This window comes from Notothenia coriiceps, unplaced genomic scaffold, assembly GCF_000735185.1.
Source record: "Notothenia coriiceps isolate Sejong01 unplaced genomic scaffold, NC01 NC01_scaffold00002072, whole genome shotgun sequence".
NCBI lineage: Eukaryota > Metazoa > Chordata > Actinopteri > Perciformes > Nototheniidae > Notothenia > Notothenia coriiceps.
Genome location: NW_011334773.1, coordinates 53,774 through 71,231, shown reverse-complemented (window position 1 = coordinate 71,231; position 17,458 = coordinate 53,774). Strand labels below are relative to the sequence as shown.

The following is a 17,458-nucleotide window of genomic DNA, read 5'->3' as shown; positions in this document are numbered from 1 at the left end:
TGAATCTGTTATTACCTTACCTTTCTATAGTTTGGACTGCTCTGCGGACAGAGGGCAGTTTAACCTCATTAAGTGTTTTAACCTTCAGTCTGCTCTTGATATTCTTAACCAGTTATTTCAATCTCTTTGTCTAATGTGTGTGTGGGTGCGCTTGCAAGCAGCCATACTGTATGTGCTGTATGAAGCATCATTTACCTGTCACTTCCTAAAGAGGACATAGTTTATAAATATCATCCAGTGGAGCTGAGGGTTGGGACTACAAAAGGGCGCCCACCGTCTCCCCATTGTTCACTGAAATCACTGTTAGCCTCAGCTGCTCAGCCATGGTAAGTCCCTGTGTGCGTGTGGGATGCTGTCTGATGGCAGATGTGGGACATGATTTGGCTTTAAAGATGCTAACTTTATTTTTGTATCTCTGCCATATTTCCACACTTTAATCTTTATATTTTAAACATTTAAAACGTGTGATATGTCTTAATCTGAACTGAAACATTGTGTCATTAGCCTAATGAGATGAATAGCAAGTTTGATGGTTTGAGGCTTGATATGAAAACATCAATGGATGGATAGTAGCTTAACATGGCAGAGGATTCATTCTTAAAAACGTGTACTGCACATTGGATGTATTGCAACAACCTTAATTTAATGCATCCCAAATAACACTATATTATTCAAGGACAAATAATCACGATGTTTGACCTGATGCAGGATACTAAAATGAGTCAATGTTCATGTTTATGCACTTTGTTATGGTATTTTCCCTCCTGATATAAAGCTATTCAACCAATTGTATTGCTGTTGTATAGTTTTAACTTAACTGCCATGAGATTTTTCTTCTTCTTTCTTTGTGCAAAAAGGCCCCCAAGAAAGCTAAGAAGAGGACAGCAGAGGGAGCCAACTCCAACGTGTTCTCCATGTTTGAGCAGGCTCAGATCCAGGAGTTTAAAGAGGTGAAAGCTGCTCAACCAAGCTAATTAAGATTTGGCTCACACATTGTAGAAATGACATATGAATATGCATGTTAGCTCACCATGTTGAGTATTATGATCATGACTCATACTTACACAGCAACACATACATCATTTTCTATTTCTTCTCCGCTCTCCGTCCTCCTTTGTCTTTCCATTGCCATTGTTCATCGGTGTAGTATGCCCACCTGTCTGTTTCCCTGGCCCTGGCCTGGTGGTATGCTGGTGTGACGCTCAGCGCTGCTCAGACATCCAGACGGTGTCAGCAGTGATTAGAGCTGCAGATAAACTGCTGGGCATGCCCTGGATGCCGAGATAAACCTCAGCGCATGGGTTATTAATACTTAAAAGTGCTCATCTTTAAAGAGGACACACAAAATATTCAAGGGAAGAATGTGATGTGATTTTCCTTTCTTTCTGGGAATTGTGTTGAAAGCATGTGGCTGCTCTCACTTATCAATACTTTGTATGTGCCCTCAGGCCTTCACTATCATGGACCAGAACAGGGACGGCTTCATCGACAAGAACGACCTGAGGGACACTTTTGCTGCTCTAGGTACGTTGGCATCCCCCCAGTCCTACAAGGTGCTGTGGATTTATTCTTTATTATTGATAAACGACAATTGTGTTTGAGTTTTCTTCAGGGGCTAAAGCTCAACAGGACTTAAGATCTATATTTCTGTTGAGGCCACAAAGGGTTTGGTTTAGTCAAGAATTTGGCAATGATAAAGTGTTAACAATTAAATGTATTGGAGGAATACTTTCATGGTGTAAAGAGCAGACCATCATTTATATACAAACTGAATTATCACATGTTTGTGTTAACCTTTTGGAAAAAATCGAATAAAAAAAATCTGTTAAGTATTACAAAACCAAGATCCAGTACACTCCAAGTATAATAGAAGAAGAAAGAAGAAGAAGATGGACCTTTATTAACCCCCCAGGGGGAAATTCAGGTTTCCACTCTGTCGTACACACACATGCGTTTTTATACAGGTCATATAGTACACACAGTACACACTTTTTAGAACATGCACATACATATACAAATACACACACAGTTATATGCACACATGCACATGCAGTTGAGAGGTCAGAGCGGAGGCAGCCAGTCTAGCCGGCGCCAGTGAGCAGTTGGGGGTTAGGTGCCTTGCTCAAGGGCACTTTGGCAGTGGCCCAGGAGGAGAACTGGCCCCTCTCCAGTACCAGTCCACACTCCGTATCAGTTTGTTCTTACTGCCCTAGCAGAAACTCAATCTGCTTTATTCAGTTGTTCATATGTTGAATGTGTGGTGCCACAGGACGTGTCAAAGTGAAACAGGAAGAGATTGATGAGATGCTCAAAGAGGCTCCCGGCCCAATTAACTTCACCGTCTTCCTCACCATGTTCGGTGAGAAGCTGAAAGGTAAGAACAAACTGGCTAAAGATGTACATTTATTTAAAAAACATGATCCAACTGTGAAAAGTACTGACTGTTTTGATGTCTCCAGGTGCTGATCCAGAGGAGACCATCCTCAACGCTTTTAAAGTCTTTGACCCTGAGGCGAAAGGCTCGCTGAAGAAGGACTAGTAAGTGATTTTAATTTAGAGGAGTGTTGTGTTGGCGTTTTACTCACAATTTAAAATGGCATCTGATTTTGAGTGCAATGATTCAGCCCAGTACGGCTCCCTCTGGACCGCCACATTTCCTCCTGGTGCGCACAGGCTTCGTCATCTCATGCTGTATCTTTGTCTCTTTTTTTCCCATTCAGTGTTACACAGATGCTAACAACGCAAGCAGACCGATTTTCCCCTGAAGAGGTATATTGTAGAACCTCATTATCATAATTATGTCTGATTGCTTTTAGCGTGGGTCCATAAAACACAGGAAGATACACGACATCATGATGATCATCTCGATCCACGCCAGAAACAATGAATCATCATCACACATCTTATGAATGCTAATCAATTGTTTTGGTGAAGTGCTGAATCACTGATAAAGTTAGTCCTAATATCTGTTTTTCTGCTTTGTTAGATGGAGCAGATGTTCGCTGCATTCCCCCCAGATGTGGCAGGAAACCTGGATTACAAGAACCTGGTTCACATCATCACCCACGGAGAGGAGAAGGACCAGGAGTAAACCTTTTCAACAACAAATACAACGTTTATCTTTTGCCCGTACATGACTTGAACCTGGCCCGTGAAGGCCCTTTGTTTTTGCTGCGTTCTGCTCAGTTCTTACTCAGGAGCCCAAGACAAAATGTGCGTTCACAGGCCCCAAAAATGGACAGTAACCAAAGTGAGCTTCCTCTCTGCTACCTGTATGTTCTTACATTCAACTGAGGCAAACAAAATATTTTTTATTTACCTACGCTTCACCACACCATCTATGTATTTGATCCAACTGTTAGGTCTGTGAATGATTGTCTAATAAAAGTTTTAAAATACTGCCTGTTTCTCATTCAGATTTTTAAACATTTGATAAAGACAATGGGGAAACATTTCCAAACAGTACACAAAGTATGTAAAAGAGGTGACATGTAAGTCATATGTTTACTGTCTCGTCAGATTGATGCTTGAACACATGGCTATACCAGTGCGACTCCATGTTTGGTAGTGAATGTGTCTACTCAACAATAGCGGTTGGTGGTCCACTACAACGCCCAAGAGATTACACCAAAACGAGCGTGTGGCATTGTGTGTATGTCTGTGCATGTGCAAAGTTATTTGTGTTTTGTGCACGTCCAAGCATTAAAATGTTTGGCTACTGAAGCAGAGGGCTTTAGAGAGACAAAGCCCTGCTGTTATTTCAGTGTCCTGATGATGTGAGGAGAGATATGCTACACTGCTGCTGGTTCAGGCAGCGGGGGGGGACACAATATGATGCCACAAAGTGATCTGAACCCACATCTACTACCTCACTAGACTTACAGTAGGTGGGGTGATGTGAGGTGGGGGGAAGATCCCTGGTTGTTGGCAGCTGGAGGCTCCGGGGCGGGGGGGTGGGGGGGGTCATGCACAGAATGAGGTATTGCCTTCTGAAGCGGTTAGGGATAAAGGCTTGGATCACACAGGACATCTGAGCTCACATGATTTGAGCGCTATATGCAGGGGTGCACATAACTTTCTTAGTGAGTTACTCAAATGAGTAGGAGGAGACAATGTTTGGTACTCAGGGCTGCCCACGCAAGTGTATGTGTCTGTGTTCGGCCCCTCTGTTTCACGAACGTCGACGGAGGGGGGGGTGAGACGTGACGGAACGCATTTCAGATGTTTGCTGCGCATGCGCACCTGCGTACCAGTTATGTGCACCCCTGGCTATATGTTTCTAGGAACAGACTGTTGCTATTGAGGGAGAGGGGGGGGGAAATAAGGAGCAAATTGTCCCTTTAACTTTAGCTGTGCCTGCTAGCCCAGATGAATGACCGTTATCTTCAAATGCACCAATCTGATTTTTTTTTATTGACAATGGATGAAATAACAGCGTTTTGTTCTAGGCAATAAAGCATAAACACAGCAGGGCAGCGTTTATAGCACTTATACACAGATTACTGCCTAACTTGTATTTAAAAGCTATTTAATATAAACAGTTTTATTCATATTGAATAGCTTTATTATGGAATTACGATTGGCTGTACTGTACATATATGTATTTCTACCAAAATAATACATTCAGATCAAACCACTTTACAATCACCAGGATGTTGTTAAGTGACTGTAATTGAATGTCATAATTGTCATTGTATTTTATCTTGAAGGGTTCCTCTACCCCCATGTGTCAAGGTAAAACCCTGAACGACGCTTTAATCTTGATGCTCTCATAATTATGAAAAACAGACATTCTCCGTACCGTACCTATGAAATTAAAATGTAAATAATATAAAAATACATGTAATTCTGATGGAAGAAATTACAGGAAAACAGGGTTTGATGCTAGCTGTTTATTGCAATCAGAAGTGTCAGAAGATGTGACGGCGCTGAGTCTGTGATCAGGCAGACTTGAGCGAGCGTGCAGGAGATTTGCCGCGCTCTGTTTCCACCGCCACTTCGTTTTCTGTGACAAAGACGTATACAGTTGAGCAGTTCCATATACAAACTGTTAAATACAGCATTGTTAGTTCAAGTTAAATGTGTGTAATACCTGGTAGCAGCTCAGAGTTGGCCAACAGCATGCTCAGAGGATCCATCTGCTCCTCTTCCATGTTGTTGGCCTGGATCAGCAGGTCACTGATGCTCTCCTCGAGGATACCTGAAGTAGAATGAACTAGGCTCAGTGAAATGTATATTTACGGCCAGGTTCAAGAGGGTAAGAGTTCACTTACTGGTGAAGTGTGCGACATTGTCAAGATTGACAGTGACAGCTTCTGGCATTATGTGGTCTAAGAGGCCGCTGATGGCTCCCGTCAGCTCGCCTAGAGTCGTCTGAACAGCAGAGCACCGCTGCTCCAGAGAGTCTGACAGACAGCGGTTCTTCTCCAACTCAGACTGCAGCACACAAAGATACAGGGGAAGAAAGAGTTAATGAGAACCATACAACTGTGATATTTATATGAAAGACATATAAAAAAGTCAAAGACTTGTTATCAAAAGGCATTTTCATTGCTCATTTCCTCACTGAGGATGCTTCTGTTAAATCATTTGTCATATTGTCAGGCTTGAAAGTAATGGATTACATGTAACGGGAAGTTCTAGTTGCAGATACATTAAGAAAATACGTAATCAGATTACTGTTATGTTTACTATGAATTGGGGATTACTAACAGGATTACAATGTGACTCAAAACCTTAAAAAGAGCATAAAGTGTTTGTTGTTAAAGAAACAGAGTGTATTTCTTCTTTGTAAGCTGTACTGTTCTGCAGGCTAACACACTAATACACATATTGCTGGAATTTTCTTTAAGGTTTTCACTTTCTTTGGTTGATTTGTTATTTTTTTAATTCAGTAGGGAAATATTCATTAAAAAGTAGGCTATGTGTGAGCTTAACTCTTTTTATTAAACTAAGTGTCTTCTTTTAGCTCAGATTTTATTTTAGTGAGGGGACTGAGATACTTATGTGGAAGAATATATACCGTTTATTAGTTGCATGATCTCAGAGAGGTAGTGTCTGACTACACCTCGCTTTGATCTGTACGTGTTCAACTCAAATGTTAAAATGAACTTGGAAAGCTATAGGAAAGGAGACATCATATTTTTGGATGTGCGACTCACATTTGCAGACAGAGAGATAATTCCATAACTCATCAAAACCTTTAAAGTAGACTGGGTAATGTCAAAAAAAGATGCATCATTACAACAAATGATTGTTTTTTAGTTCCTTAATCATTGAAATTGTGGCTATACCAGGTTTGTACCTGAAAGAGTTGTTGCTAGGAAACAGCTTTGAGCCAAATATTCCTCTTGTGAGCTACCGTCATACAATAATGATATGTTATTAAAATCCGGTTCAGCGTCACTAAACTAGCTTAAGAGGCCATACACATGAGCGTCAACAGCATCAAACCAGGGCCTACTTATAGTAATAATTATATAGAAATGATGACTGTATGATGTGATGTGACTCACCTCTATATCCTTAAGCGTGCTGTTAATCTGCTCATCATGTCCTTTGTTCTCTTTCTCCAGGAACAGGATGTCACTCTGAAGTAGAAACACACGTGTGCATTAATAAAATGTACACTATAGGTGTAACTGTGTGAGTGTGTAAACAGGATATATGCACATGCCTTCATCTTGTCTGTGCTGTGCCTCAACATGTTCCTTTTGTTCTGCAGCTCATTGATATAGCTGATACGAGCAAAATTCTTCTGTTCGTTTTGAGCAAACATGTGGGCGATTTCTCGCAGGTCGCTCTCTTCGGTGACCTCTACTAAACTGCTGTGGCCCTGCCGGTACATATGCAGCTTCTCAACTCCAGACTCATCCTGTTGCTGTTTCTCTGTAACAATTACGGATGCAGGCTGAAAACAAGCTGAAAAACATGAAATCTTATCTAAATCCAACATGGGGACCAGGCCTATGGAAGCCCTGAGAGACAAGTAAGGACTATCAAATTATTGGATAAAGTTTCAAATCCAAATGACGTACTCTGTTGTTGTTGTTGTTGTTGTTGTTGTTGTTGTTGTAACTAAAGTACAGATGAAACCAGGTTTTGCAGGATAAAAAAATGATAGCCTAAGTGTAAATTCATATAAGCATAATATTCATTGTGTTTTGAATTAATGTTCATTTATAACATGGGGTAGTGGAGCGCTTCAGCCTCTTGTGGCCGAAAACAGTATTACAATAACAAACAGCTGCAAATAATCTGCCAAACCCCCCCCATACTCTTTAATTGTTTTAAAGATGAAAAAAATGATGTTACTTAGAAAATACATCAAGAACCCTGTACAAGTTTTTTTCCCCACCTGGTTCACAGATGAAAACAATTATGGAACTTAAACATTTCCCCTCTCTTTAAGTCCTATAAGGAGAGAAAAAACAGACCACAAACTAACACTTTTTTTTCTTACGTGCCTCTCAGGGACTAAGCACATGCATGCTAATATCATACTTCTATTCTTGGAGTCTTCATTTTCTTCGAAACAAATAACTTCCTGGAACTTGGTCTCCATGAAAGTCTGGAGTTTGACATCATGGTCGATGATTGTCTTCAGCTGCATCCTTCTCTTGGTAAAGTGAGCGGTCTCCACATCGATCCACTCCCCCACCTCCAGCATTCGGCCCTCTGCCTCTGACCTGAAGAACAAAACAACACAAACACACATCAATTATCTGCCCCCCCACCTCCGTGTTTTCTACATGCACTCAAACATATGAATCACCTCTGTTGGAAAGCCACAGTGAAACTCTCCTCCATTTTCTCTGTTTGGTTTAGCTGTGTAGCCAACTGCTTGTTGAATTTCTTTGCAACATTGCACCATAAGCCTTTCTGTTGTAGTAGGTGAGCTATGTCTTTGCGATGATCCATGTTTCTGCTCAACAAGCCGTCAAACCTTATAGTGTACTACAGAAGATAAAGGAACAATTAGACTCACTGTGATGAGGAGTTGTCAGTTTAAAATGTGTGTTTATAACAAAGCAATAGTTTAACTTTTGGGGGGGAGTATAGTTACAGCAAGTAGCATGTTAGCTGAGCTTAGCACAAAGACTGAAAACTTGTGAAAATATCTGGTCTGGCTCCCTCTGAAGATATCAATATATATAGATATCTAGCACCTCTAAAGATTGTTAACACATTAGATGTGGTGTTGCATTTTGTTGCCACACATTTTATTGGCTGCATGCAGTGACTTCGGGAAAAAGTCATGGCTCCCCATACTTTCAGTCTCTATGCAGACTACACTCAGTATAGAAGTATGAGAAGCGCAAGTCTTCTTATCTTACTCTCAGCATGAAAGCATATGTGTATTTCCTAAAATGAATTACTATATTCCTGTATGGTACTCATTTATCTGGATGGGACTTAAAGAAAGTTGGTCTTTCTTAGCATGACTACCTGGTTGAGATGGTTTTCTAAGCTGCGGATGTGTTTCCAGTGGCGGCTTTGCTTTCCTTTTAGTTTGAAGAGACCTCCTGGGACTGTTTGCTTTTCCTGGATACTGTTCTCTGACACAGTTATCTGAAACAACACCGGAAAGAACGCACACTTTGTACAACACACTTTGTAACTATGCAGACAGTCACAGATTTTCTTTGGTGCTGGTTGTAGCACATTGAATTTGAAATGAAACATACACATGTTAACTTTCAGCTTTAAGTTTGCTTGAACAGTGTAGAAACTACAGGTCTGTCAATATCGCCATAGTTTGAATAACACTAAAATGGAGCAATTACTCTACAATTCAGCCACTATTCCCTTCATATGTGTAAATAAAGTAACATTTAGGTTAACTCCCTCATTGCTTTTGTTTAATTTCCAATCTAATGTGCCCTCTACTTAATTAATGATAACACAAAATAATAATGATGCCCATATCTGACCGTACTCTGTCTGAACAAATTGTAAGAGCACAATATTCTGTACTAGTCTGCTAATGCTAGTATTACTATACACATACTACTATTAGTAGTACTGTGATATCTAATACTTATGAAGCGCAACATATAATATCTAAACAAAAACAGAGATAAAAAACTTTGAGTGCTACATAAACCCATAAAAGGTGAAACCCACACTAACACAGTACAGTATATGTCCATCTGTAGTTTACCTCCCTTTCCAGAGAGACCAATTGATCTTTCTGCAGCCTGGTGAGCTTCTCATATTGGTCCTTTTCCTCCTGCAGGCTTTTGTATTGCTCCTTTAAAATGACTGTCGCCATCTTGATCTAAAGACCTGACAACATTTCAAAGTAACGTTAGTGATTAGCTGGTTATGTTCCTCTCTCAACTTTACAAATAAGTAATATTGCACATACTGTTGTAAAGTTTTTACTATTTCCAAAGATAATGACCTACCTGTCAGATGTGGAGTCAAATCTGAAGTAAATCTAGTTAAGAAGACATTTAACTAAGAGGAGAAATGTTTTTAAATGTTGATCTTAATCTTTCTACTAAAACTGAAGGCTACAACATTTCTCAGATTCAAACATAAACATTCTAAAATAGTCTGGTTTGTTTACTGTTAAAGTGCCATCAAAATAATACTTTTACACCTTCAAATTAATCATAATTAGTACCAGCTTTATTGACCAAGTTTATGTACACATATATGGGATATAATACAATTAATGGAACCAATTAGAGTATTAAAAGGCACTGAAATGAAACGGATACAACTGAATTTTTAGTGGTGACTTTAACTGAATCTCCATCTGTATAACTTAGTACCTGAACGCCCCCTAGAGGCCATTGAGGAATATACACGATTAAATACACAGTATAAATGGATATCTACAATGTTAAACAAGGGCTACGGTGATCAAAATGTCCAGAACATGTCTGTAATAATAATTGTAATAATGAATTCCTGGTAAGAAAACCTATAAATTATCATGCAGGACTGTCAAAGTGATATGTTCCACAGAAAACATGATGACATGACATGTAATGAAGTCACAATATGGTTACTATCATCTAACTGCTGTAAATCCCTGTCGAATATTATAGTAATATTACACCAATTATTGATCAGGGGAAGCATTTTAAAGGGTGCTGATGTTGCAATAAGTGCTCTATTGCAGACTTATATCGAGATTCAATACAGCTCTTATGTGTCATTAGGTCTACTCTACCCCATTGAGAAATAATGGATGCAGTTATGCTGAGTGGGCATCCAGAGAGGGATGACTTGAAGCTAGATATTAGTTCTCTCCATTGATAACATAGTATCTGTGGACTACTATTTTCAGTTATGTTGTCTATGCTCAGTCCTTTGTCCGTTTATATTTGAATTTCTTTATTTTCAGGCCAATTAGTATATTAGCCAATTCTGATATCCACTTGAGTGAGCATTTGTAAATACATTTAGAAGTCCTGCAAAATTACTATGGTCTTTCACCTGCAGGTGGCACTCAAGAGACATAACATTACATGTTACTTGTTCGACGCTTTTATCCAACGCGACTTACATACTCAAAGTCAAATGTACATAACATTTGTTTAGAGGCCTAAAAAAAAGACAAGACAGGATTTAGGGAATTTCCCTGAAACTAATGAAAGACCAACTGTGATATACAGTATTATATTTGAAATGAATGCTTGTAATGAGTGAATGTTGTTTAACATCTGGGTCATGTGTTGATCGCATTTCATCAATGCAACGTATGTGTCAAATGTAATCTCTTTCCGGGGGTAAAACTACATAGAGAAACAGGATAATCTTTTTTAGCAAAGGCTATTGATGACTGATGATGAATAACAAATGCACACACATTACATTTACTTTGCTTGATTTATTTTTTTCAAAATTCCCAGACTCTCTTTACAGGAGATTTGGGAAGAGGACAAGAGTGTCCTTCCTGGGCTGGATGGTGTCTGGTGTCTGCAGGACTCTCCCCATCAGGACATAGACCTCAGCTGTTTACAATCAATCATCATTCTTGTAGGACTAGTCTGCACAACCAAAACCAACCCAACCACCCAAATCTTTACGTCTTCCTTCTAAATCTACCATTCAGAGACAAAACCACTTCCAACACATCGGTCTCCTCTGGGGGTCGTTTGTGGCATGCTCCCCAAACTCCACAAACTCCACTGTCACCCTGACTCCTCAATTCTGGGAAAAAGAGTTTGCCAAACCTCATACAAAGGCAAATCCTGTCAGGTTCACTCCCACAGCCCAGCTCCTCTTCAGAACTAGAGTCCTCCTGACCCTTCAGCCCCAGCATTAACCTTTCTGACAAGATATGAAAGTTTTGGAGCTTGTTTAAACTATGAACTGTTTCCTCCTTCACCCTTTTAGGGATGTTATGTTGCAACACACTCTGTGGCCATTGATATTTCAGAGACACTGCTGGTGACCTGTGTCTTCTGGCTGATCAGGTCGTTCATTTATTTCTGAATGGCCTCTATGTCTCCGAACATGAGGCCATTTTTTATGCGAAGACCCTAGTTGTTCTGGATAAGGAATTTGTTGGCATGGCAGAAAATGGGGTATCAAATAATGCAAACATAATGTTCAAATACAAATGTGCCGAAAGTCCAGTAGTAGCCTACAACTCTGGAATTGCACTACTGGACTTTTTAGTTAACGTTGTAATTGTATTGTAAAGTTACAATACAATGAATAAAGCTTAAATAAGATATTAGGAACGAGACAAAGCAATTGGCGTTGGCTTTTATTCTTTTAAGTTAACAGGACTAGGCTACGTAAATAAAACCTGCACTGTTTTACAAGACTTTAACCTGTGCACAAAATATATATGTCCATTCAAATGGCCAATGTTTTACCGTGATATCTCTTTCAACAGTTACTTTATCACTTTATCTCTTTATTTAAAAAAAAAAATATATATATATATCCTATTATCATTTAAATTTTGATTCTATTTTATCTTTATGTTTACCTTGCGTGACTCATGTTTTTCAGTCATACCCTGTTGCTGCTATAATCGCCTGAATTTCTCCAAGGGGATAAATAAAGTTCCATCTTATATTATCACAATTAAATGAAGTACTGCGTGTTGAGTCTGCAGTCCCTCTCTGTCGCTAGATGTCGCTGAAACCCTGTGTGGTGCCGGGGGGCAGGCAGGGGGCTGGATGTGGGCTGTTGGAGACTCCAGGGGGGCAGTAGGATATGTGTGTGTGTGAGTGTGTTTGAGGCTCGTCGAGCAGCAGGGGAACTTGAAAACTTCACTGCGTTCAGCGAGCGGAACACTCTGCGTTTTGGGAACTGAAATCTGGTGCTTTCAGTCCGGCTGTGATCGACAGGAGGACCCGGTCCGGTTCCCAGCATTGGAACGATTTCCGGCCAACATGGATGATTTAGGTAAGTTCGTTTTGCCGTGAACGCAACATTTAACCAGCGCCTGAGTGTGTATTGTTTGCGCAGACACACAATGCGGGCGATAGCTGTGTATTCAACCTAAGGAAGGGTTTTTCCAAGAAACTCTTTACAGTTGTATGTTTGACTCGTGTGTGAATCCAGGTAGGTTAAGTTATCCTGATTCAGCTCAGCGCGAGGAGCCCAGAAAGGCCCCTCGTGCGGACAGGAAACCCTGGATTTGGGCAATAATTAACAATTAATATTAGCTGGGATTTGTAACGTAAAAAAACCGTGTATGAGCGGAAGTGGTGCTGTGACCGGGGTTTTTGCATTGTTTCTGGGCGAGTTATTTCTCCCACAATTCCTCCACATCACTTAACCAGGCATGATATGCTACTGCATGCTTCCTCTAACTTTTTGCATTGGCCAAACCAGCGGAATTGTGTAAATTAGCCCACAAGTCAGCTTGCATTTGATGAGACACTGACCTAGTGAGCCCCTCCTGGGAAATGGCATACTTACATAACTGCATTTACTGCAGTTGAGATGGTAACAGCTGGCTTCAGTGATTAAAACAACATCTAACAGTCATAGTTCAGAGAGTTGTTCAGGTCCCTGAAAAGTCAGAATTGACCATTGCAACAGATTTCAGGTCGAATTAGTCCCTAATTTCAACTGATTGTCACACCAGTGCAATATGAAGAGGCAGATGATTCCAGGAAAGCTTTGCTGCCTTTCTGCCTGCACAGATAAGCTTAACTCAGTTAATTATGGCACAATTGATGACAGCAGAAAATGTAAAGCCTTCAGACAGCTTGTTGTGACAGGGAGGCTGTGTAGAGCTCAGCACAATGTTCTTGGTGTTCACACAATCCTGGCTCTCCCTCTGTGACAGTTCACCCTGCAAAATGTTTAGTATTTAAAAAATCCTTGCTCTGAGCCAAACACCCGTTTTTTTAAGCATGTCATTGCACATAGTGGTCGTAATAAAACCAAACCTAATAATTCTAATCTAAAGGAAAATACTGAAGTAACAACGCTTGCATAGTGCGTGCGATCAGGATCCTCTTTTCTATTCATTTACAAGCATTGACTGCACATATTTTCTGTTTACAAGGTTTTTAATTTTACCCTGGCAACTGTAAGGTTAAGTGTAGCAGGACATTCAGAGGAAATGCATTGAAGGAGTCAAGTTAATTGGATGCTAAAAAAAAACACCAGAATGCATTTGTAAAGTCAAAGGTGAGAAATGTCTCACAAAAGCTGCCCCAAAAAGTGTTCCCCTTAAGCTATGCATGTATGCACAGTTAAAAACAAGTATCCCAGTGCATAGTAAATTGTTTGTATTTGCCTACAACTCTCAATGCTGGAAACACAAAGTATAATAACGAAATTCAAGAAAAGGAATAGAAAGACTATGTACATTATACATACTTCTCTGTGAACTGAAAGTTTACTTTACCTGTTCCATGCAAGTCAAAGCTCTTTGAACTTTCTCAGTTCCTTAGAAAAGAAATCACATTTCAGTACACCTGGATATAGTTTGGGCCAAACCTTGCTCTCTGGTTGACACGTTGGTGGTGAGAATGTACCATTGGTCATTCTATATCCAGTCAATATTTATGGGAACCTTCTCAGCTTACGTGGGTGAAGGGCTTTCCTTAAAGTAGCTGCCTAAAAAAGAGTGTTACACAAGCCAGTGTAATTATCATGTCACAGGGTTGTAAATTCTGTCATCGTTTTAGCAGACACCTGTAAAAACTATGGCAAACGCGCTCAGTAGAAATGTTGGCTACAGAAAACTTCTGTCCAATGTTGTCCTCTACATCGTATGGGTGATGTTGGGATCAGAGTCCTTTTCTTGTCTGTTTATCAAAAAGGAAAGTTTAGAATTGTTTAAATGTAATCTTCCTTACCTCCTAAAGAGCTGAAGTGAGGCAGATGGGGAGGCATCCTCCTCAGAGCCCAAAGAGAACAACTACATGTATTTTTAGAGTCCTTTTTCTCCTGCGCTGAGACAGCAGCAGCACCTAGAAACCTTCCACCAACTGACTCTTAATCTCTTGTTTCCCCTTTCCATTACTTTTATTGTTAAAGGATTCCACAAGATGATCATTTTTATCGATTATTCACCCGCTTTACTTTAAATACTTGAAGAAAACGTGTTTTTCGACCCATGCCTCCACGATGAACAAAGAATAAAAAAACATAGAAAAAGGATAGATGAATTTAAGTAAATGGTGGCCGCTTTTAACAGCAGCAAAACTAAATCTAAACATTATTTTACCAACTCTTAAATCATATAGGCTTCTACCGAAGAGTAGTGTGAGACTGTATAAGTGTATTCAAATAACATGGTTTAAGGGAAAAAGCATCTGTTAGGCAAGTATTAAGATAATGCTGTAAATGAATAACACAGCCCTTATTTACTTAAATTCAACACGTGGTGAGTAAGTGATATCAGAATGGTCCTACTGTGGGGGAAGTATGTTCTTGACATTTCAAACAGTCTTACAATAACACTAATGACACGGTAGCAGTGAGGCTGAGTCTGTTTGCTTCTTCCCTCAAAGCGGCTTTTCTGTGATCCGCACATATGCACTCTCTCAGTTTGCTTTAACCCAATGCTTCCTGCACATCCAGCCGTGGGAGCAGACCAGCGCAGGCAGGGCGTCGGGGGGGGATCAGGCCCACATGCAGGGATTGGGCCTCAGCCAAAATGTATCCTCCTTAAACACTGCACTGCCCCACCCTCTCTCTCTCCCCACTCCCCACCATTCCTGTGGCGAACCACATAGGAAGCTGCAGCTGCAATCTATTGACAGTTTAAAGCTGGCGGGGTGTGCAGCACAGCAGATTAGCCTTTGGGAAGATTTGGATCAGGGCAGATTTTAAAGCTTTATCGCCTGAAATTATCAGGTTTTTAACTCCAGTCATTAAAGAAAATCTGTATTAGAAACGGGATCTTTCTTTGTTTATTCTAGACATTTATATTAATTGTGACTCCTTTTGTTTAAGAAATGTGTGCAGTGAAGATGCCGTGGCATGTTCTGAGGCAAACTTTCATTGACCTCCCCTCCTTAGCTATCAGAGCTGCCAAGCGTTGCGCCTTGCTTCACTGCTCTGAGCCTGCTCCAACAAGACATGAATGTCAAACAGCCTCCAAAGTTGACTTCATTTCACTGACTTTGATCCGCAGTTCCTTTCAGTATTTTCTTCTCATGTCCGCAAATATGGTAACTGCTCAGTTTCTCTCTCACTCTCTCACTGATTTGTGTTACTGTCGTTCGGTGGAATCATTTGAAGTGAAGTTATTCCCCAGAGGCCTGTCAGCGCAGCAGCTGCAGCGTTGGAAATGTCACCCTTGGAGTGGGCGTGGACGCAGTCCTTTACTTACTCCAAATGAGATCTGATGTAGCCTAGATAATCATCCCAGTCTAAATATAGGTTCATTGTTTATACACCAAAAGAAACGTCAGACAGCTCACATTTACATTCTCTATTGTGTTGACTGTGATGTTGACGTCAGTTTTGCCTGAGGTGTTTTTTCCCTCTCTCAGGGACACAGTTTGTATAATATCAGTTCTCCTTGGCCAATGTGCAGCTTTGCCAATCTGTTGTTTTCAGCTATCGTCAACCTTCCTTCTTTGTTTGACTTACGAGCTGTGATGAATCTGTAACTCTACAGTCCATACAGTATAACGACTAGGGATTTATTTAAAGTCGTAAAGGAATCTGTATGAAATCTTTGAATTCATTTTAACCCTAGATTAGAATCCACAATTGTGATTTGAGGGAAATGTAGCAGTTGATTTAGCAATTGATTTTATTAAGATCTAAATCAAGCATTTGATATTTGGGAAATATGCTTATCTGCTGTTTTGGCGAGAAGATTCAAAGCACTCTCATGCTTGTTTACTAAACATGGAGCTACAGCCAGCAGCTAGTTTGCTTAGCTTAGTATAAAGACTGGAAACATGGGGTAACCTGCTAGCCTAGCTCTGCGCTAAACTAACTAAATGCCAGCAAGCAGAACCTTTGAAAACTCCTGACCTTTCACCTTAGCTTACTAACTTTCGTAATGGGTTTCTTAGCTGTGTAAATATGTCATGTTAGGATATATGCTCATACAAAAGACCACGCCCACTTAGGACACAGAAAGTGTACGTTGCTTGTGAATGGTTCATCTTTGATTATGACAAAAGAATAGAATAGAATCGGAGGGATGAAACCCCTCTTTAATGGTCACACATGCAGGCACACAGCAGACACAGTGAAATGTGTTCTCTGCTTCTAACCCATCCTAGTACCAGGAGTCTAGTACTAGGAGCAGTGGGCAGCTATTGTACATTGTATTGTCCTGTGCCTTGCTCAAGGGGCACCACGGCAGGGCCCAGGAGGTGAACTGGGACCTCTCCAAGTAGCAGTCCACAGTCTGTTCGGGGACTTGAATCGGCGACCCTACGGTCACAGTCCAAGCCCCTACTGACTGAACCACTGCCGGACTGTCTGCATTTGACCAATCCTAGTGTTAGGAGCAGTGGGCTGCCGTTATGTACGGCGCCCGGGGAGCAGTCTAGGGAACGGTGCCTTGCTCAGGGACACCTCGGTAGCACTTGGTCTTTCCGTGACTTGAACTGGTGACCTTTCAGTTGCCAAGCCAAGTCCCTATGGACTTTGCCTCCACCGCCCTGATTAGTTGCATTATGGGACGTGCAGTATCCTCTTCTTCTTTTTTTAGGTTGACCCAAACTAATGACTAAAACTGAGAATATCTTTGTCTGCTCTTTTTTTGAATTAATCTCTACAAGTTTCCATGCACTACTAAATCAGGAGTACTTTTTTTGAGTGTAAAATCAGTCTAAACTTAGAAGTTCCCATTTATCAAAAATCCCCTATTGGTCAACTTCCTCCTCACTTGAGTAAAAGAAACAACTGGGGAGTCGTTGCATATTCCATCTTCAGTAAACCTCAGCTTAATGCAGCAAAGAGCAGGCTTACAGTAGACTATAAGTCTCTTGTGAGTGGAATATAAATCACACACAAAATCAATGTAGCATAGGAAGCCTTGAGAGAATCC

General features: G+C 40.5%; 1 protein-coding gene across 1 annotated transcript; it reads left to right on the top strand.

The window, feature by feature from the left end:
* The first annotated feature begins 273 nt into the window (after positions 1 to 273).
* LOC104965458 (myosin regulatory light chain 2, ventricular/cardiac muscle isoform) lies at positions 274 to 3,399 on the top strand. The gene is made up of 7 exons (XM_010794417.1): positions 274 to 326; positions 858 to 950; positions 1,449 to 1,524; positions 2,270 to 2,374; positions 2,460 to 2,538; positions 2,721 to 2,769; positions 2,987 to 3,399. The coding sequence occupies exons 1-7, from the start codon at positions 324 to 326 to the stop codon at positions 3,089 to 3,091; spliced, it is 510 nt and encodes a 169-aa protein (XP_010792719.1). The 5' UTR covers positions 274 to 323; the 3' UTR covers positions 3,092 to 3,399.
* The last annotated feature ends 14,059 nt before the right edge of the window (positions 3,400 to 17,458 follow it).

Bases quoted from the DNA above. Each gene is read 5' to 3' on its own strand.
- LOC104965458 (XM_010794417.1), top strand. The intron at 1,525-2,269 runs GTACGTTGGCAT...GTGGTGCCACAG, and splicing joins GGACACTTTTGCTGCTCTAG to GACGTGTCAAAGTGAAACAG. The intron at 2,375-2,459 runs GTAAGAACAAAC...TGATGTCTCCAG, and splicing joins GTTCGGTGAGAAGCTGAAAG to GTGCTGATCCAGAGGAGACC.